Source organism: Mrakia frigida (assembly GCF_051309035.1).
Source record: "Mrakia frigida strain ATCC 22029 unplaced genomic scaffold BDY24scaffold_2, whole genome shotgun sequence".
NCBI classification, from domain to species: domain Eukaryota; kingdom Fungi; phylum Basidiomycota; class Tremellomycetes; order Cystofilobasidiales; family Mrakiaceae; genus Mrakia; species Mrakia frigida.
This window is the reverse complement of record NW_027481279.1, coordinates 476,340-494,611: the sequence shown is the minus strand read 5'-3', so window position 1 is coordinate 494,611 and position 18,272 is coordinate 476,340. Positions and strand designations below refer to the sequence as shown.

Genomic DNA, 18,272 nt, shown 5'->3' with positions numbered 1-18,272 from the left:
GAGTTCTCCTTTCCTTGCTTCCTTTCAGTTCCCGTTTCAATTTCCATTCCACATGCCTACCTCTCCAATGATCATCTCTCGCATACGGGTTCGTTCGTTGCAAGGCCTTGTAACGAAGGAGCGAAGCTGAGCCTGAGGCCGATGTGGGTCGATGTGTCCTCTCTTTCTCTTCTGCTGCGTTCGCGTCTCATATTTCGAACACCTGAGGAGAAGACATGCCGGGGAAATTTACTCAAAATGTTAACAGGCGGGTCCGTAGAGAATGCTCCTCGATCGAGAAGCGGAACCAACGCGTCGACGCCCTTCCCTCAGCCGCGTCGTCGAGAGCTCGAGTTTCATTCCAGTGAGACTCGCATGAACCAACCAAGAAAGATCTCAAAAACCACGTCGATGCAGAGGTCAGAAGAGGCAAAGCAACAGCGTACAAGAAAAAAGAGTCAAACGAGACCGCAAAAAAAGGACAACGGGACTGAAGAGTCGACCGAGAAGGATAAAGTGATAAGGAAAGTTCGAAAGCGTGCTGTGACAATAGAAAAAATGCTGGGTGTGTGAGTTCGTGCTAGAGTGGTGGTTACAAAGAAGAAAAGTGCGTGCGAGGGAGAAGGAAGAGGAAAGGAGGGAGACGCGACGGGACGAGAGCAAGACGAAAGCAAAAAACGAACGGGAGTGAAGGAAGTGAAGTGAAGCAAGCATGCGAAGGAAAAAGTAGATAAAGGGGAAGAGAGAGAGGATCCAAGAAAAGGAAGTAATGCAAGCTGAGAAGTACAAGAGAGTGCCGAAACGAACCAACCGAAACCAGCGCGTTCGTTCCTCAAACCTAGAACCGATTCCCAGCTCCCCCACCAGGACTAGCCGGCACCAAGTTGATCCTCACCTTACTACTGCCCCTCTCCGCACTACCACCGCCTCCCAGTCTCACCATCAACTCCCTCTCCGCCCTCTCTCGTTCCCTCTCCCCTTCCCGCTCCTCTTCCTCTCTCCACCCAGCTTCCTCCTCGCCTCCTACCCTCCTCCCCTTCAACAAACTCTGCTTTTCCTCCCAAACCCTCAACTCCCTCCCACCCATCCCAACCTGCCCACTCTCGTTCCCGTTCCCTTGCTGGACCTGATCAAACGAAGGCGACGACGTCGAAGGCGTAGCCAACGTTCCGCTTTCCTCCCCTGAGGACTCCTCGCCGTCGCGTCCTCCGGCGGTGGAAGTGGAGGAGGACCGGCTAGGCGAGGAGATGGTGAGGTTCCGTTCGCCTTCGCCTTTGTTCTGAGGAAGGGAAGGTGACGGTCCGTTCCAGAACGGACGACGACGGCGTTCGTCTCTCACGCGACGAGAGAGTTCCTCGGCAGGGGAGCCTAGGCCGGTGAGGATCCAATTGGAGATCCATTCGCTATCGGTGAGGGTGGAGGGGGTGGAGGTGGTGGGTTGGGGAGAGGAGTGGTAGGGCGAGAAGGTCGGGTGGTGGAAGATCGTTGAGTAGGGTGCTGTTGAGGAGGAGGAGGTGGTGGTGCAGGAAGGAAGGGTTGGAGAGGAAGGAAGATCGGCGAGATGAAGCTCGTGCGTTGGGTTGGCAGCAGCAAGAGCTAGGGCTGAAGGGTTGGGGGAGAGGAGACGTTCGATCCGGAGGGCGGAGGCGAGGAGGTGGGTTGAAGGAGGAGCGGGAGCGGCAGTGGGAGCTTGTTGGGTTGGAGTGGGTGTGCGAGGTGGTGCTGGAGGTGGCGGAGGAGTTGGTGATGCTGAAGGAGATGGGAGGCGCTCGGGACTTGGGGAGAGAGCACGGAGAGGCGTTGGCGCGTTGGAGGCCTGTTGTTGTTGAGGTTGAAGAAAAGGAGTAGACGCCGACGAAGATGACGAAGAAGACGAAGAAGTAAAAGTCTGCTTGAGGAGGGACTGAAGAGGGAACATCGACGGCGATCTGCAAACAAAAACAAAAAGTCGAACGCGTCGGGTCAGCTCAAGAAACCTTGTTCCCTTTCCTCCCGACCCGACGACCTTCTCCTCCCTCGAAAACGTAAAACAACAAGCAACTCACTTATCTCTATGCCCATGCTCATGCGAATCCGCTCCACCACTACTGCTGACCGACCTTCCAATCGCATGCCCTTCTCCTTCTCCTCTCCTTCGGCCCAGGAACCCCGCCAGGTCGCGCTTGGATCCACTCTTGCCGACCTTGGTTGCTGGAGCTGCTGAAGGAGCGGAAAGAGGATCCTGGTCCCTCAAGCTCGACGAGGAAGCTGAGCCTACGAGTCCTCGTCTGGGTTTGGACTGCGACGAGGAGGAGGAAGACGAGGCTCCGAAGGAGAAGCTCGACATGGACGCGGCGAGGGAGGAGGGAACGGACGTCGTTCCGTTCCCTGCTGATGCTGCTGAGCGAGCTCCGAGGGAGGGAGTCGAAGAAGAAGAGGAGGAAGGTGGATGGCTGGAGGTGTTGTTGTGGAAGGTGACTCTGGGAGAAATGGGAGGAGGGTTGTTTGGCGACGAGGAACCGTTTGGAGATGAGAGGGAAGCACTTGAGTTCCCTCCCAGATGAATGGCGATCCCGAAGCCTAGATTGAGCGAGGTTCGTCGACTGTGACTGAATCCGTTGGTTGGTTTCTCGAGGGACGTAGGGGAGAGAGGACCTTTGGCGTTCGAGCTCCCTGGAGGTCCCGCGGGAGGGAGGGAAGGTCGACGGTTGAAGGTAGGAGTAGGCAGTTTGGTGGTTGATCGAAGGGGTGAGGAAGGTCTTCGTTGGAGGGATGCAGAGGAAGGGAGAGGTGGGAGAGGTGAGGAGGGAGTGGTGGTGGTGGTGGTGGGTGTGGGAAGGGAAGAGGGGGTTGGAGGTTGGAAAGGAGCAGGAAGAGGGCTGAAAGAGAGGAGAGGAGAGACGACCGAGAGCAATTCATTTCGGAAGGTCAGTTGCCGCTCATAATTTTTCTCGAACGAAAGCCGATGTAGAAACCGACTACTCACAGTCCTAGTACGATCAAAAGCTTGTCCTTCTTGGAACCAGTCCTACTGAGAGGAGCGGCGAGGGGACCTCCGAGCCTGAACTCTCCATCGTCGAATCCAGCTCCTATTTCCTGCAAAACTTCCTCCAACTCCCTCTCCTCGTCCCAGTTCCCTTTCTTCTTGAGCCTCTCTTCCCTCTCCAACCTCTCTCCCGCTTGACCCAACGAGTAGACTGTGTTTACTCCTACGAGATCCTTGTCTGACGTTTGAAGGCTGAGGTTCGTTGTTTGGAACGAGGTCGTTGAAGTTGTAGGAGAAGGAGGAGGAGGAGGGATGAGAGGTGAAGGAGGTGGTGAGTTGAGAGAATCTGCTCGGGATGGGATGATGGGAGATCTGGAGGAGGAGGCGAAAGTTCGAAGGGAGGAGGAGGAGGCGGAGGAGGAAGGTCGAGCTGAAGGCGAGGAGGAGGACATGATTTCAAGAGGCTCGTCGAGAGAGCAAAGGCGAAGAAGGGCGAAAACCTGATCCAGCTGAGAGTTAAAGGCGAGGAAGAAGAGTGGTGCCGAATCTGTCGAACAAAGGGAGGGAAGCAAAGTGAGTGAGTCAATCAACAAAGGGAAGGGACGGGGGGGAAGGAGCGAGGAACGAGAGCAATCAAACAGGTCCCTTCACTCACAACAACGAAGAATCCCACTCGGGGCTTATAGGATGGAGCAGTCGATAGTAGACAAGTACAAGAGAAGAGGAAATTCGTCGTTCGTGGTCGTCGTTGGAAGTCAAGAAGAGGAAAGGGAGTCAAAGTGAGCTCTGCGCAGGGAAAGGAAGATCAACGCGACCTGACCTTCCCTTCTTCTCTTCAAACCATCACCAAGCACCCACCCCTCTCTCTTTCTTTCTTCTTTTAAGAGCACACAGTCCCTCCTTCTTAGAGACGATGACCACGGACCTCCAGACTCCTCTCCCTTCTCACGATCTAGGACCTCTTCGCGTCCCTTCGAACCCTCTCCGAGCAGCAGGGAGGAAGGTCGAAGACGATTCAAGACCAGCTCTCACTCGTCAAGGATCGATGGATTTCTTGAGTTTGCTACCGAACGGATCCAAGGCGACGGGGAAGATCATCAGGTAAGTTTTTAAGCGATCTCTGTAGGAGAAGGAGGAGAGGTGGAGAGGGCGGGAAGGGAAGGGAAGGGAAGGAAAGTTAAAGTGGCGACGCGTCCTTGCCCTCATTTACGAGACATCTTCTGAGGAACGTAAAGATCTGACTCTTTCCCTCCTTGCCTCTCCTCTTCTCCTTCTATCTATACTCCCTCGTTCGATCTTACTCTCCCAGCCTCTCCGCCAAACTCCAATCCAACACCACCCGCTCCTCCAACCAACCCAGCCTTTCAGCTTCCTCCTCCTCCTCTTCCAACCTCTTCGCCCTCCACAACCAACCAGCCTACAAACCTTCCCACTCCACCTCCTTCCCAGCGTTCCAAGGGGACTATGTCATGAGCGCTCCGTCTCCTCTCGAGGTAGCACCACCTGCAGGTGGAGCTGGAGGAGGAAGGAAGCTTGAGCTCGGGGCGGAGATCCCTTCCCGGAAGACGAGGACCTACAGTGAGTTTTCGCTTTCCTCATCTTTTAGAAGCAGCTCGAACGACCTATACATACTATTCCAGCAGGAAGGTTGGCAAAAATAACGAAAACGACGGAGCCTTTGTGGAGTCGAATCGAAGCTGACGCTCGATCGAACACCCACCGCATTCAACTCCCTTCCCTCCCTCTCAGATCCTCCTCCTGTACCTCAAATGAGTCCTTCAGCTCTTCGAACCTCTACCACCTCGTCGACCTCCCTCTCTTCCAACGTCACCACCATCACCACCACGACCACCGTTTCCTGTTCAGGCTCGTCGTCGTCGATGGGTCCTCCGAGCTCCACAGCTTCGGTTTCTTCGACGAGACGGACGTCCCTTCGTCCTTCGACGATGCTAAAGAGGAGTACGAGTTCTGCGGGGAATGTGAACCCGTGAGTTCACAAACACCCGTTCCGTTCCTTTCAACCTCCACTCGCTTGATGCTGACTCGTTTTTGTTCTCACCTCCTCGTCGCGTTCCCGTTCCCTCCCTCAGCTACGTCCGAGCAGCCGTCCTCTCCTCCTCAGCCTCCCTCTCCTCTCTCGCTCAAAATCCAACTCCAAATCCCATCCCAGAATCCTCCTCTACCACCTCATCAACCCACGAGCCACCCGCTACGAGACTCATCAAACCCCTCAAACCTCGTCTCTCCCGCTCCATCTCCCACGCGTCCTCTCTCTCCCTCAACCTCGTTTCCTCCCCACCGAAACCCACTCCAAACTCAACCATCACGCCCAACCCAACACCAAACTCAGCTTACGTCTCCTCCTCCTCCTCGACCTCCTCAACACCTTACTCGGACGGGTCCATCTCACCCACTACCCTCGTCGCTCCTCTTCCCAACCCTCCCTCTTCCTCCCTCCCCTCCGGACCCATCCTCGTCGCAGGAGGAGGAGAACGCAAACGAACTCGTCTGTCGTTCCAGCCTCCAGCACCCCTTTCGATCCCGCTTCCGCCTCGGGTGGGAGGTTGGGGGTCGGCGGCGAAGAACAACGAGCTGGAGAATGGGTTGGGGAGTCCGTTTTTGGAGATGGGAGGAGGGGTGGGGATGTTTGGGGGGATGATGATGCAGGAGGAAGGTGAGAGGAAACCTTGGGAGGATGATGGGGAGGGGAAGATGGAGGTGGATGAGAAGTAAGGAAAGAGGTCGTATCTGCGCTTGCCTCTTTCTACTTTACTTGTTTCGTATCGCTGTATTCTTGTTTCTCTCTGTAAACAGTCGCCCTTCCGGGATCGTTTTTCTCTCTCTCTCTCTGTCCTTCTTCGTGCTCTGTCTCTCTTATTACACCTTTTGCGTCACCTCCTTGCCACCGCGTCTCTTTCCCTGCCTTCGATTCTGTATCTTCTTCTCAGCTTATCGGGGCTCTAAGAATTATGTACGATGTACTACTGCTTTCCGGCTTGTTCTCTGATCTCTCACTGCCTTCCGAAGGAGAGAGTCCAACGCGAGGGGAGGCAAGACGACGCGTCGTTCGTTTCGTCTCCTCGGAGCTTCTTCTGTGCGCTCAAAAGCTGCTACAAAACTTCGATCCCACGCATGAGCACCCTCGAAGTACATACAGGGGGTACGAGACATACTCACTTCTTCGTATCGAGCAAGCTCTTCATTATTCATTAAAAAAAGGACTTGGAAGCACTCGACGGATTCGGACGCGTTGGATCGTTTTGAGTTTGCGGCAGCGAACAGACTGTTTTTTCTTGTTCGGCCTTGGACTTGAAGCTCTGTCCATTCGTGGCCGAGCATCGAAGACGAGAGGAATCTGAACGCGCTGCATGCTGTTGAAGGGAGGGAAGATGTGAGGGAGAGAGAGAGCGAGAACCAAAGATTGTTTGGTTCCGTCGAGGGAGGACGGAGAAAGTGAAGAGGAGAGGAGAGAGGTGAGAGAGGCGAGCATTGTTGAGTGATGGTAGAGAGATAGGCGTCACGAGATGTAGCAACAGGTGAGGGAGAGAGAGGGAGAGAGAGAGAGAGAAGAGTGCCGCGAGAAGATCTGTTTGACCGAGATCTTATCTCTCGTTATCAATCGACGCTCTTCAGGGGTTCGAGGAGATAGGGGGTTCGGGCTGAAGAAAACGCGAGAGCTGGGCTGAAAAAAGGAACGGTCTACGAGCAGCTTTGATGAGCGAGCGCTCGTCTCTGCGCCCTTTGATCGTCCTCGAAGCCTGGACCTGAGACGTGGGAACCCGAGAGCAAGGGAGGAAGAGACGAGGTGGCGTTCGATTCCGGCGACGAGGGCGGGGGAGATCTCGAGCTCGCCGAACGAGGAAGGAGTCGAGCAGCTCTCTCCCTCTCTCCTGCTTGGGAGGGAGGTATAAATACTTCGTACTCGAGAGATACAGCTTTGCTATAAGGTATGTTTGACGGATCGGGAGAAGCTTTAGAGCTTCAGCCGGTGGGGGGGAGGACGTTGAGACACCTTTGCGCTCGACAAAGTTCAAGAGCTTCTTCTCTCCTCCCTCCTTCTCCTTTCAAGATTCTACCTTCAAACCACCACGTTCTCCTCCTTCCTTCCTTCCTTTTTCCTCATCCCCCCATTTCTCATCCCTCTCCCTTCATGGCTGGCTTCAGATTCGCCATCTTCCGTCGTCGCAGAGGACTTCAGATCCTGCTCGTCTTCCTCCTCGTCGTCGCCTACTTCGTCTTTACCGATGGAGAGAAGGAGGAAGACCACTTCCATCGACCTAATCACCACACCTCTTCACCCAACTACGTAGCTCCCAAGAACCTCTCGGACACGGAACCAGCAGCGAAACGAGTGATGCCTGCCATCCCAACGAATCTCTCGCCGAGGAAGGTCATCAGGAAGGCGGTTGGACTCGTTTGGGATGGAGATTCAAAGCAGGAGGCCTATGGAATGAAGGAGGACGATCTCACCCTCGGAGGCAGCTTGATCCTCTCGCAGACCAAGTTCGAACGTGGTATTCCTGGTTTCAGTGAGTCCTCGACAGTTTTGTACGGTCGAGAGCTGAAAGGGAAGGGCGGACGAACGAATGGAGAGTTGAGCTCGAGGGTTTCTGTCCAAAGCTAACTTCTCCTTCCTTCTTCTCCCATCGCCTCGCAGTGATGCTCTCGAACCTCTACGTCTACCAGGGAGTTCTGCTCGCTATCACCAACGATCCGGATTCTCTGCCGCAGATCACGAGGATGCTCAGTGGAGAGGAGGAGGATAGTGGACATCGAGGTCCTGCCAAAACAGGTGAGACCCACGTCGTTCTTTGGTCCTCGCTCGACAGTCGTGAGCTTCTGAGAGCTGACAGGCCTTCCTTTCCGTCTTTGTGGCTTGCTCTAGATCGATACAAGGTCATCTCGGTCGAGGAGGGAAACGCTTTGTTCGGAACGAGGGGAAACGGAATCGCGAGGTGAGCTCGACTTCTCCTCCTCCTCCTCCTCCTCCTCCTCCTTTACCTTCACGACTTGAGCTCGAAGCTGACCATTCATACCTTCCTTTTCCCTCTTTAGACTTGGTGGAACCACCTTCTTCTTCAACGATGCTGGAAAGCGAGGTCTCCTCCGTGGGTTTGATTCGAACCTTCGTTCCCCTTTGATATTTCCAGCTGACCTCTCTGCCCTTCCGATTTCGCTTTTCTCGTTCAGCTCACTACTTCCATCTCATCGTCGAGAACTTTGTCGGAGCCTGGAAGGTCCTTGCTTCTACTCCGGAAGCTATCCACTCGGGTCGAACTCAGGACGTCGTCTTCCCGACTCGATTCATCTTCCCTCACACTACCAACTGGAAGGACCCAGCGTGAGCTCATACTCTACCAATTCTCTCTCTTCTGCTCTCGGTTGGCTGACTTGACTCTTTCCTGCTTTCTTCCCTTGCAGTGGAATGAACACGTACGTCCTCTGGACCTTCATCTTTGCCTTCGGCTCGAGCTCACCTCTCCCTCCTTCTTCTTCGCAGCTGGTTCATGAACACCGCTCTTCCATCGACTACCTGGGAGGACAAGACTCATTGGGAGGAGCGAGCTCGTGAAGCCAACATCTACGTCTTTGATCAGATCGTCCTCATTGACCGAGGAGTGAGTCGCGTCTGTTCCTTTTGCCCTTTCGAACCGTTGCTGATTCTCCCTTTTCGTCGGATCGTCAGAACTACCATCGAGATGGAGGAAAGAACGGAATCGAGGCCAAGAAGTGGAACAAGATGACTGCTGGTGGGTGCTTTCTCACAACGTCTCGTCGAAGCTCACGACTTCGTCCTTCGAGCTCGTTTCGACCGTGAGCTGACCACCTCTCCGCCTTGATATTTAGATGTTCTCCTTCAGCCTTCTCCCTTCGGATGGTTCGAGCCTGTTCGATACTCGGTCATGAAGCGTGAGTTGACCTCTCGTTTTCATCTCCCGTCGCTTGATCTCGAAGCTGACCTCCCTTCTCTGCTCTCCTCCAGGACTCGGTATCACCGACGACCACCAGTTCCGAGACGCTGGACGAAAGGTCATCACCTACATCAACCGGTAATCTTTCATCTCTCCCCCTCTTCAACGGAGCTCAGGCCTGACCTCTTCGCTTCTTCAACTCTCCAGACAAGAAACCGCCGGATCCGCTCACCTCACTCCCGACGAGCACGACCGACTCGTCGCTACCCTCTCCGCCCTGGAGCGAGACCCTGACTACTACAAGAAGGTCGATGTTTACGTTGTCAAGCAGGAGAGTCTCGATCGACGAGCGATGCTGCAGCTCTTGATGAAGACGGACGTGAGTTCGAGTTTCTTTCTTCTCGACCCGCTCGACCTTCATCGCTGACTCGCCTTTCTGCCTCTCTTTCGCAGGTTCTCCTGAGTGTTCGAACTCCTCAGCAGAGTCATCAGCTTTGGATGAAGCCTGGAAGTGCGATCTTTGAGTTCTTCGAGCCTGGGCACTACACTCGTGGGTCTTCTCTCTGTCCTCTCTTTCCTTCGCGTCGTCCGTCTTCCGAAACTGACCTCGGCTGTTTCCTTCCCTCTTCAGACGACTCCGAGATGGTGAGTCTTACCTATCTACTTCTACTTCAGCCCTAAGTCCCACTGCTGATGACCTCTCATCTCTTTTCTCGCCTCCAGCTCTCTGAAGGTTTCGGACACGCTCATCACGTCGTACACAAGGACAAGCTGTACAACTGGAAGGAGACCGAGTCTTGTTCGTCCTTTGAACCCTCCCATCTCTTCTAGTTCCGTCTCACTGACTCGCAACCTCGTTTCAAACCCTGCAGACAAGCAGTCCAACGGAGGCAACATCATCCCCATCTCCACCGAGTTCGTCGTCGACCAAGTTCGAGCCTACCTCGCCACCCAGGGTCTTCCCGTCGACCCTTCTTCAGAATAGAAGTCGTTTTCCTTCTTCCCTTTGTAGATGCTCTCAGCTTTTTCTTTTCTTTCTCTGCTGTACCAACTAGACGAGCCGCGTCGCCGCACGCTCGAAAATCATCCCCCCGCCCCTCCCTCTCCTTTTGCTCCACTCTGCCCACGCCGTACCCTTCCACCTCCCCTCCTACTTTCCCAATCCTCATACCTCTTGCATTTTTTTTTTCATTCAACGATTCCCGCGGAAGGGAGGAGGAGCAACTGCTTTGTTGTTTTCCCTCTCTCTCTCTCTCTTCTCCCTTTTTCCTCTCCTCGCTCGCTCATTGCTTTTTTTTTTCCCGTTTTTGGATCAGTTTTCGGATACTCTGCTGGTTCTACTTATTTATGGTCTTATCATGGAAGTCCTTCTTTGCGATCAGACGAGCGAGAGGGAACATTAAAAAAAAGCAAAGGGGAGAAAACGAAAAACAACCGCGATTCACCTCCTCGTCCCAACCCAACCTCCTCCTCCCTTTCCTTCCCTTCCGCTTCTCCCCCCGCCCTCCTTCTCTCGATGGGCACACCTACGACCTCTCCCATCGCCTCCTCTTCCTCTACCTTTGCCCACTCTCCCTCGGACGGCGAGGCTTCTTCCACGGACACGGACGTTTCCTCCTCCTCGGTCCTCGAGACCTCAGGCGACGATTCCGACTTCAACCCTTCCCGCGTCAACTTTGGTCCTCAAAAGACTCCCGAACGACGGTTCTTGCAGAAAGTGAGAAGAAGGGATTCAAGGGAATTTCATAGACGACAGACTATCCATTGGGGTTTGGAAGGGGAGGGTAGGGATAGAGTTGAGAGGAAGGAAGGGGATGAAGAGAGGGAACAACAAGGAGGTCAGTTTGGGATTTTAGAGACTCGATAAGGGGAACGAGAGAGGAGGTTTTCTAAGTTGAGAGAGCTGACAGGCTTTTTGGCTTTCTTCTGAAGCTGTAGAAATCTTAGAACAAGAAGATGGCCCTCGGATAGAAAGCGGGAACGAAGAGGAGGAGGAGGAAGATCCATCAACACCAGAGTCGTCTCCTTCTCGTCGACCATCTTCTATACGTTCGTCCCCGGTTCCTCCTTGCTACTCCCCCTCCCATCCATCCAATCGCTAACGTTCTGCCCTACCCCTCGTTTGATCTCCAGACCTTTCAACTCGAACAACACCAGCACCACCAGCCTATCGAGCTCTCCCTTCCCTCCTCCAACCCAACAACCCTCCTTCCTCTCCCGCTTACGATGGAGACGCCGACTCGGAAAGAGACGAAGACGAGGCTTCGTATATGGACTGTACTTCTACGCTGAAGGATCAGGTGGAGCGGGGTGTGGATGAGTCGTTCGACGAGGTTGTTGAGCAGGAACAGCAGGAGGAGGAGGAGGAGGAGGAGGAAGGAGGTGAGCTTGCTTTCGATCAACAACACCCCGACTCCCGCTCTTTCCCCCTCCCGGGAAGCTGATCGCTTTTCTTTCTCGTCTCGTGTTGGATGGGTTTGGCTCTTCAAGACGTAGTAGAAGATGTCGCCTCCGAACCCGAACCCTCTTCCTTATCTCAGCAGCCACTCCCTCTGGACGAACTCCGACTCCGACTCGCCTCTCCTCTCCCTTCTCCATCCCACCTCGCTATCGCCATCGCCATCGCACCCTTCCTCTCCACACTCTCCTCACCGCCATCTTCAGAAGTAGCTCTCCAACCCGAAGACGATCTCGAGGACGCTACTTTCGTGGAGGAAGCTACCTTCGTCGACGAGCCTCAGGAGGAGGATTCGGATTGGGAGGATGAGCTTTCTTCTCGAGCTCAGGAGGAGGCGGCGGTTCTCCATTTTCACGCGGAGCTTACGAACGAGGGAGAGGCTGCTGTGGCGGAGGAGGTGCTGCAGGAGGGAGTAGAGTCGAGGATGGAGGAGGAGGAGGAGGAAATTGTCGTTGAGGCTGAGGAGGAGGAACAACCCGAGCTCGTCGTTTCGATCCAGGAGGATTCCATCGTCGTTGAGCTCGAAGGCTTGGAGGAGGTCGATACCCAGGATGCATCTTCGCCAGAGGTTGCTGTCGTTGCGAGCCTGGAGGGGGGAGAGGCGAAGGACGAGCCGTCTATTGAGCTCGAGCGGGAGGTTGTCGAGGTTGTCGAGGAGCTTGAGCTGGTCGAAGAGGCTCCTCTGGAGGAGAAGGCTGCCGTGTCTGCTTCTCTGGATGCTCCCGAGGAGTTCGAGGTTGAGGAGGAAGGTGCCCTCGAGCTTGAATCGGCAGAGGAGATTCTTGTCGACGCGGCTTCGAGCCTGCCTCCCGCTTCGGAGCAGTTGATCGCCTTCGACGTCTCTCCTGAGAAGGAAGCTTCCCTGGAACCCGAGCGTGAGTCGTCGCATCGCATCAATTTACTCTCTGCTCGAACCAAAACTCACCCTTTTCGCTCGCTCTTTTGTGTTTCCAGTTGCTCCTCCATCCACCTCGGTCCCTCTTCTCACTCCCTCCAAACCAGTCACCTCCTTCCTCGACTCCCCTCCCACCCCATTCCACTCCCTTCCCATCCTACTCCCCACAACGACTCCCATCATCAACTCGTCCCAACCCGAACCTCAAGCGGACGTCGACCTCCAGGATCTCCCATCGGACTCCACCCTCGTTGTCGCTCAGCAAATAGTCGTCGCCGCCGTCTTGGACAGCGAAGCCGAGGTTCTTGACGCGTCCATCGCTTCTTCGGTCGCCCCAGAGGTCTCCAACTCTCCCTCCAAGTCAGAAACCACCGACGAGGACGTTGAACTCGGTCGATGCGGCCCAGGAGGAAGGAGATCCATCCCTCTGGTCGTCCAGATCCTCTCCTCCCCTTCCGAACTCTCTCCTCCTCCCTCCTCGGGATCAGACTCCTCGACGTCCATCTCCCTCGCTCCCCTCGGAACTCCCACTCCCGCCTCCGCCACTCCTCGGTCAATTTCCACTCAAGTCGCACCCCCTACTCCTCTTCGACCCACCGAATCCCAATCCTCCGCCTCCTCGTCCACCAGCGCAACTCCTCCTACTCACGTTCGGAAAGTCGCTCCAGTTGGACCCGCGGAGAAACGACCGGCTTCCAAGGTCCTCAAACGAGCATCTCCTCAGAAGGCAGCAGCAGCAGCCGAGAAGGAAGCAGATCGGGTCGCTCGACTTCGATTCAGAGCTCAACTCGATGCTGCTGTCTCTCGAACATCAGCACCCTCTCCGATGAGATCCGCCTCGAAACCTCCTCCTCGACAACTCGACGCGTCGACGAGGACTCTCGGACCTTCGCCTCGAGTCGGATTCGTCAGGACGCTGGCTCGGGTCACTCCTTCGCCTACCTCGACCTCCACGACCTCAGCTCGAGTCGTATCATCTCACGGACGAGCCCTCGGAGCTCCCTCGTCGTCAGCGGCAGCTCGGGTCATCACTCCTCAACCTCTCCATCGCTCGAAAGCAGCTCCTCCTCCCTCCTCCTCGACTGCTCGACCAGCACTGCGAGCCACCGCCTCTGCTCCAGCACCTTCATCCTCCGCTCCTCCTCCTCCGTCATCCTCAAGACCCGTCTTCGGATCGAGAGCAGCACCACCTCAACCCAGTTCAGCTCTCAAAGCTCGACCAGCAGCTCCGACCTCAGCTCTCAAAGCTCCCGTCTCTCAACTCCCCAAACCCTCCTCAGGAATCCCCAAACCAGCCTCGATGCTTCCCAAGGGACCCAGCGCTCGAGTCCACGCGTCTTCGTCCATCGGGATGTCAGCATCATCGAGAGCTCCCGTCAGCAGCAGCGCCAGACCCAAGCAAGCCCTCAAGACCTTCACCTCTTGGTCTTCGACAGGAGGACCTACGTCGAGCGTGAGACGAGCAGGAGGAGACTCGTCGATGTCGATGCCTGTTTCGGTTGGAGGAGGAGCCTTTGCGAGAGGGTTGGAGTCGGAGTCGTCGTTCAGGATGGACTCGTCGTTCAGAATGGAGTCACCTCGGCCGTCACGTCCCAATCTTGGCGAGGTGAGCCCTCTTTCTCTTCGAACGCTCGTCTCACCATATCCTCGAGCTGATCTTTTTTCTTCCCTTTTCTCTACTCAGCCCGTTCGAGTCGTCTCCCCAGTCAAAGGAGCCAACGGTCGAGCCGTCCCTTCCTCGATGTCAGCCGGACCCATTCGAATGAACTCGCCCATCAAGTCTTCGTCGTCGAGCTTCGTTTCCTCCCTTGGACCTTCATCTCACTTCAACCGAGCTCGAGACGGCCCCTTCGGATCTTCCAGCAACAGCACCTCCCTCTTCGCTCAGTCCGCCTCGTCGTCCTCGTTCTCGGAGAACATCAAGTCGTCGTCGGCTCCCTCACCTCGGAAAGGTCAGAGCTTCCTCGCCTCAGTCGAAGCCTCGGTCTCCAAGGCTCCCACTTCTCTCCGGGACGGGAAGAGTCTACCAACGTCGGAACCATCGTCGTCGTCGTCTTCGAAGGAACCTTCCCCGGTGAACGAGACTCGAGCATCTTCGGCTTCGTCGGCGTCGAACGAGCAAACCTCCACGGCTCTTCCTCCCCCTCCTCCAGCAACAGCAGCAGCAGCAGCTCCATCGGTCTCGTCACCTCTCTCCGAGATTCCGTCCTCCCCAACGAAGTCCAACACAACTTCATCTTCCAACCTTACCGCTCCTACTCCTCCTCCTCCTCCTCCTCCCATCACTCGAACCGCCTCCTCCACCACCGACGCGTCCACCACCCCAGGTCGTTCCCTCCGAGCTCGACGAGAACCCGAACCTCAACCTCCAGCTCCCGTCACCTCCTCCTCTTCTCGACCAGCTCCTCCTCCCCGAACCGCCTCCTCTCGAGCCAAGAAGACCAACGGCTCCGATCCTCCTCCTCCAGAAGAAATGTCGGTCGCTCAACTCAAATCCTTCACCCTCATGAACACGACCAAGAACCAAGTCTACTTCTCCGCCATGGAGAAGGTCGTCGTTCGCAAGGACGGAGAGATGCGGCCTTCGTCTCCTGGAGAGAAGGTCAAGAAGGCGGGCAAGGAGTGGGAAGCGACGGCAGCGGGAGGGAAGAAGAGGAAGAAGCCTTTGTTCGATGCTGGGGAGGAGTTTTCGTCTTCTGAAGAGGAGGAGGAGGAGGAGGAGAGGAAGACGCATGTGAGAGGACCAGGGGAGGAGGAGGATTTCTTCTCGCCGGTGAAGCAGTCGACGGCGGGCGGGAAGAGCGGGAGGGGAGGAGGAGGGAAGAGATCAAGAGGAGGAGGAGCTGGGATCGAGGAAGCGACGACGACGGCTGGGGGAAGGGGAGAGGCTTCGGGTTCTGGGTCGTCGAGGAAGGAGGTGAAGTGGGACAAAGGACTGGTTTGGATTCGAGCGAGGAAGAATCAGCCTCTGGAGTTGGAGGTGGAGGGAGGAGAGGAGCAGGAGGAGCAGGTTGGGTCGACGAGAGGAAGGAAACCCAAGAAGGGGTGCATGAAGACTTTGGATAGACCTGTGAGTTTCCCCCTCTCGCACCAGCATCGTCCCCTTCTCTTTCTTCTCCCTCCCAGAAGAAAGAAAAAAAACGAAAACTTCAAACTGACGCGTCGTGGCCTTTTCCCGTTCGCTTCAGCTCGACCACATGGGCAACCTCCCTTCCTCGCTCCCTCCTCTGACGGAAATCCTCAAAAGGGACAAGGTCACCTACACTCAGCTCGTGTACGACGACGACGTGCAGGCGGCGGCACCGGTGAAGAAGGGGAAGAAGTAGGGGGTTGGGTTTCGGTTTCGAAGGAAGGAGATCTCTGTTTTTGGTTTGTGGTAGTCTACTGGCTTCGTGATTTCGTAGTTTCGTTTGTTCGTTTTATTCTCTCTGTCTTTTCTTTGTGTGTTTCTGTCTTTGGATTACTAGCATGGCTCGTTCGGGTTTTGTAGGTCGAAGAAGAGAGAGGAGAGCAAGGACGCGTCCTCCGCCGCTTTCTTCCCTTCGCTCTGGAGCTCAGTTTTCGCTCCTTCTGTCACAATCTCCGGCGAGAACAAAGACTCCAGACAAGGTATAGGGAGATGGTTTGGAGAGAGGGGAGAGTTGGCGAACGCAGGGAGGCGACAACTTCTCACGGCGAAAGAGCAAGACGTCGAGGGAGCACGAAGAGCAGAGCGATTTCCTACAGACCCCAAATCGACGAGAGAAATCTCCCAGGATAATATTCCCTCTCGATCCAGCTGCACTGTGAGAGATCCTCTACTCCAATACAACCCGGGAACGAACGCGACCTGACCCACCCTCTCGACTCTCCTCACGCACGTCGCTCTCACGTCGACGACCTTCTCTCCTCAGCATCTGAACGCCCCGCCTCCTAGCAATCTCAAAAGCTCTCTCGAGCTGTCCGAACCCACGCTCCAATGTTTTCCTTCCTCCCTCTGGATCCTCTCCGTCCGACGTTCGTTCATCCAAAGAGTCCATTTCCATTTCGTTTCGCTGCTTTTGAATCTACTGTTGCGACCTCTGCTTCTCGATGGTGTTGACGATGAGAAGCGAGGTATCCAAGAATCGATCCGTGCAGTTGACGAGACCTGAGCAGAGCACAAACGAAAGGAGAAAGAGGAAGGTGAGCTCGAGTCGAAGGAAGGGAGGGAAGGAGAGAAGTCGAGCTGAACAAAAAGAGCTCCTTCTCTCGCTCGGCTCTGCCTTCTTTAGGAGGAGAAAAGGGGGAAAGAGAACGTACAGCTCTCCTCGTTCCTAGCGAACCGAGATGAAATGGTTCCGGTCATGCACCTGTTCGATTCGAAGAAGAAGCGGAGGAAGGGAGGAGGAGGGAAAGTCAGCTCGAGCTCCTTCATTCTTCATCTAGCCCTCGAGATCGCACCGACAGAGAGACAGGACCCACTTATCCCAGCACATCGAAGTGAAAGTATGAATGGACTGCTGCAGCTTAGCCTTAGCCTGCTCGTTCTCGAGGAAGGTGGTGAGCTCCTTCTGCTCGAAGTCCAAAAGTCCAAGAGGAAGGAGAGGGTCAGCTCTCTCTCCGACTCCTTCTTTCCCCTTCTCTGCCTCCGAGAGCAAGGATAGGTGGACAAGAGAGGACGTACCTGCGTAGCTTCGTCGAATCCAAGACCTGAAACAGCGGACATAGTGTGTAGAAAAGGTTGAGGGGTGGGAAAGGGTTGGGGTTTGGAAGGAGGGAGTGAGAGTTGGGCGAAAGAGAAGGGAGGAGAGAGCTGAAGAGAGAGGTCAACTTCAAACCGTCACAGCGTCTCTTCAACAGCTTTTTCTCGCACTGTTCTTGTTAAATCTCGGATTCTGGATCGATCTTCATGTTCTGGCTTCGTCTGTATGCTTTCTATCTCGCAGGAACTCTCTAGAAGCGAAAGGAAACGGTCGCCTCTCGAGGTCGTCATCAACCTCCCTCCCTCCTACCTCTGAACGTCTCTTTTGCCTCTCAAACCCAAGGAGGGTGTCACTTCTTTCGACTCTACCATGGGGATCGGATCTTCAGATGACTCGGTAGCCTGGCATATCGAGATTTCCCTTCCTTCGCTTTGTTCTGTCACTCGACGATCACGTCTCGTTGAAGCGCTTCTCTCTCCCTCGAACAACTCTGAGAAAACATTAGTTCGTTAAGATCGTTATAGAAAGAAGAAAAAAGAGAGTGTGTGTGTGTTCTAGTACCAAGTAGTAAGTCCTTCATCTTCCTCTCCTTCTCAGCTTCCCACCTCCTCCTCCCCGAATCCTTAGGTCAAGTCCTGCCGACTCCTCCGATTCACCCTGTCCTCCCACCCTCCTCCTCTCTCCTTCTCCATCTCTGGCAGACCCCTCTCCAAATCGTCCTCCTTCCCACCACTCCCACCCCCTCGTATCGGACTTCCTCCCATTTCGACGAAACCGACCCTCTCCTTCTCGGCTTTTACTTTCTGTCTCCGAGCTCGGCGAAAGAAGATGAATCCTCCCAGGACGAGGAGGACGGCGACGATGGGGACGACGATGTCGAGGATGAGGTTGTTGGTGCGGGAGAGAAGAGGACCAGGGTTGTCGGCTGCGTCAAAGTTGTAGTGGGACGACGACGAGGAGGAGGAGGAGGTTGAAGCGAGGGGAGAAGGCGAGGAAGAGGAGGACGTCGACGGTGAGCTTGAGCTTGAAGTTTGGTAGGAGGAGCTCATTCTTTTCGAGCTGGGCGAGAAAGACACGAAGGAGGGGCGAACGAAGGAAGTGGGTGGGTGTAGAAAAATAGGATTTTGGTAGAGTTGAGGAGTTGATTGGTGTTGTTGTAGAAGAACAGACGGCAGCGAACGAACGATTTCTCTTTCTTCGTCGGTCTGACCCTTCTTGCTTTTTCAATCCCCAGCCCAGCCCTTAGACCTTGTTTGGGTCCGACGATCCTCTCACTAGCATCCTTTTCCTTGACGACCCACGTCAGCGGCCGCGCTAGCGAGAAGGAGAGGACAGACAGACAGGCGGGGCGCGCTGGGGACGCGTCGGATCGCATGGGCTCTGTATTAGAAGAGACCCA

General features: G+C 55.2%; 8 protein-coding genes across 8 annotated transcripts; 4 read left to right on the top strand and 4 right to left on the bottom strand.

Annotated features, from left to right (window-relative positions):
- The first annotated feature begins 232 nt into the window (after nt 1-232).
- BDY24DRAFT_375115 (uncharacterized protein) lies at nt 233-1,022 on the top strand. Its single transcript, XM_076638507.1, has one exon. It carries the CDS (start codon nt 238-240, stop codon nt 550-552), a length of 315 nt encoding a protein of 104 aa, XP_076500677.1. The 5' UTR covers nt 233-237; the 3' UTR covers nt 553-1,022.
- Nucleotides 1,023-1,559, bottom strand: BDY24DRAFT_375114 (uncharacterized protein). Its single transcript, XM_076638506.1, has one exon. The coding sequence runs from the start codon at nt 1,377-1,379 to the stop codon at nt 1,215-1,217; it is 165 nt and encodes a 54-aa protein (XP_076500676.1). The 5' UTR covers nt 1,380-1,559; the 3' UTR covers nt 1,023-1,214.
- Nucleotides 1,383-3,396, bottom strand: BDY24DRAFT_368032 (uncharacterized protein; the record flags this gene model as incomplete). The annotated part of the gene is made up of 3 exons (XM_076638005.1): nt 1,383-1,907; nt 2,162-2,837; nt 2,945-3,396. The coding sequence occupies 3 exons, from the start codon at nt 3,394-3,396 to the stop codon at nt 1,383-1,385; spliced, it is 1,653 nt and encodes a 550-aa protein (XP_076500675.1).
- Nucleotides 3,397-3,763: 367 nt separating this feature from the next.
- BDY24DRAFT_432638 (uncharacterized protein) lies at nt 3,764-5,868 on the top strand. The gene is made up of 4 exons (XM_076644091.1): nt 3,764-4,045; nt 4,254-4,522; nt 4,694-4,931; nt 5,035-5,868. The coding sequence occupies exons 1-4, from the start codon at nt 3,858-3,860 to the stop codon at nt 5,675-5,677; spliced, it is 1,338 nt and encodes a 445-aa protein (XP_076500674.1). The 5' UTR covers nt 3,764-3,857; the 3' UTR covers nt 5,678-5,868.
- A 1,098-nt stretch (nt 5,869-6,966) lies between these two features.
- On the top strand, nt 6,967-9,078 carry BDY24DRAFT_375107 (uncharacterized protein). The gene is made up of 10 exons (XM_076638505.1): nt 6,967-7,473; nt 7,602-7,736; nt 7,830-7,899; nt 8,000-8,052; nt 8,135-8,285; nt 8,366-8,377; nt 8,445-8,562; nt 8,631-8,694; nt 8,792-8,854; nt 8,928-9,078. Exons 1-10 carry the CDS (start codon nt 7,095-7,097, stop codon nt 8,996-8,998), a joined length of 1,116 nt encoding a protein of 371 aa, XP_076500673.1. The 5' UTR covers nt 6,967-7,094; the 3' UTR covers nt 8,999-9,078.
- Nucleotides 9,079-11,676: 2,598 nt separating this feature from the next.
- Nucleotides 11,677-15,726, top strand: BDY24DRAFT_375103 (uncharacterized protein). The gene is made up of 4 exons (XM_076638504.1): nt 11,677-12,189; nt 12,269-13,815; nt 13,894-15,279; nt 15,398-15,726. The coding sequence occupies exons 1-4, from the start codon at nt 11,739-11,741 to the stop codon at nt 15,533-15,535; spliced, it is 3,522 nt and encodes a 1,173-aa protein (XP_076500672.1). The 5' UTR covers nt 11,677-11,738; the 3' UTR covers nt 15,536-15,726.
- Nucleotides 15,727-15,974: 248 nt separating this feature from the next.
- Nucleotides 15,975-17,003, bottom strand: TIM8 (protein transporter TIM8). The gene is made up of 4 exons (XM_076638503.1): nt 16,855-17,003; nt 16,653-16,741; nt 16,491-16,540; nt 15,975-16,338 (listed from the first exon to the last, which is right to left on the bottom strand). Exons 1-4 carry the CDS (start codon nt 16,894-16,896, stop codon nt 16,256-16,258), a joined length of 264 nt encoding a protein of 87 aa, XP_076500671.1. The 5' UTR covers nt 16,897-17,003; the 3' UTR covers nt 15,975-16,255.
- Nucleotides 17,004-17,496: 493 nt separating this feature from the next.
- BDY24DRAFT_411484 (uncharacterized protein) lies at nt 17,497-17,922 on the bottom strand (the record flags this gene model as incomplete). Its single annotated transcript, XM_076642939.1, has 1 exon — nt 17,497-17,922. The coding sequence occupies one exon, from the start codon at nt 17,920-17,922 to the stop codon at nt 17,497-17,499; it is 426 nt and encodes a 141-aa protein (XP_076500670.1).
- Nucleotides 17,923-18,272: the final 350 nt, after the last annotated feature.

Coding starts and splice junctions, on each gene's coding strand:
- BDY24DRAFT_375115 (XM_076638507.1), top strand. CDS start 238: ATGTTAACAGGCGGGTCCGTAGAGAATGCTCCTCGATCGAGAAGCGGA.
- BDY24DRAFT_375107 (XM_076638505.1), top strand. CDS start 7,095: ATGGCTGGCTTCAGATTCGCCATCTTCCGTCGTCGCAGAGGACTTCAG. Junction 7,737..7,829: donor TCGAGGTCCTGCCAAAACAG/GTGAGACCCACG, acceptor GGCTTGCTCTAG/ATCGATACAAGGTCATCTCG. Junction 8,053..8,134: donor TGGAAAGCGAGGTCTCCTCC/GTGGGTTTGATT, acceptor TTTCTCGTTCAG/CTCACTACTTCCATCTCATC.
- BDY24DRAFT_432638 (XM_076644091.1), top strand. CDS start 3,858: ATGACCACGGACCTCCAGACTCCTCTCCCTTCTCACGATCTAGGACCT. Junction 4,046..4,253: donor GCGACGGGGAAGATCATCAG/GTAAGTTTTTAA, acceptor TTACTCTCCCAG/CCTCTCCGCCAAACTCCAAT. Junction 4,932..5,034: donor TCTGCGGGGAATGTGAACCC/GTGAGTTCACAA, acceptor TCCCTCCCTCAG/CTACGTCCGAGCAGCCGTCC.
- BDY24DRAFT_375114 (XM_076638506.1), bottom strand. CDS start 1,379: ATGGATCTCCAATTGGATCCTCACCGGCCTAGGCTCCCCTGCCGAGGA.
- BDY24DRAFT_375103 (XM_076638504.1), top strand. CDS start 11,739: ATGGAGGAGGAGGAGGAGGAAATTGTCGTTGAGGCTGAGGAGGAGGAA. Junction 12,190..12,268: donor AGCTTCCCTGGAACCCGAGC/GTGAGTCGTCGC, acceptor TTGTGTTTCCAG/TTGCTCCTCCATCCACCTCG. Junction 15,280..15,397: donor TGAAGACTTTGGATAGACCT/GTGAGTTTCCCC, acceptor CGTTCGCTTCAG/CTCGACCACATGGGCAACCT.
- TIM8 (XM_076638503.1), bottom strand. CDS start 16,896: ATGTCCGCTGTTTCAGGTCTTGGATTCGACGAAGCTACGCAG. Junction 16,742..16,854: donor GATTCGACGAAGCTACGCAG/GTACGTCCTCTC, acceptor GACTTCGAGCAG/AAGGAGCTCACCACCTTCCT. Junction 16,339..16,490: donor CGCTAGGAACGAGGAGAGCT/GTACGTTCTCTT, acceptor TGCTCTGCTCAG/GTCTCGTCAACTGCACGGAT.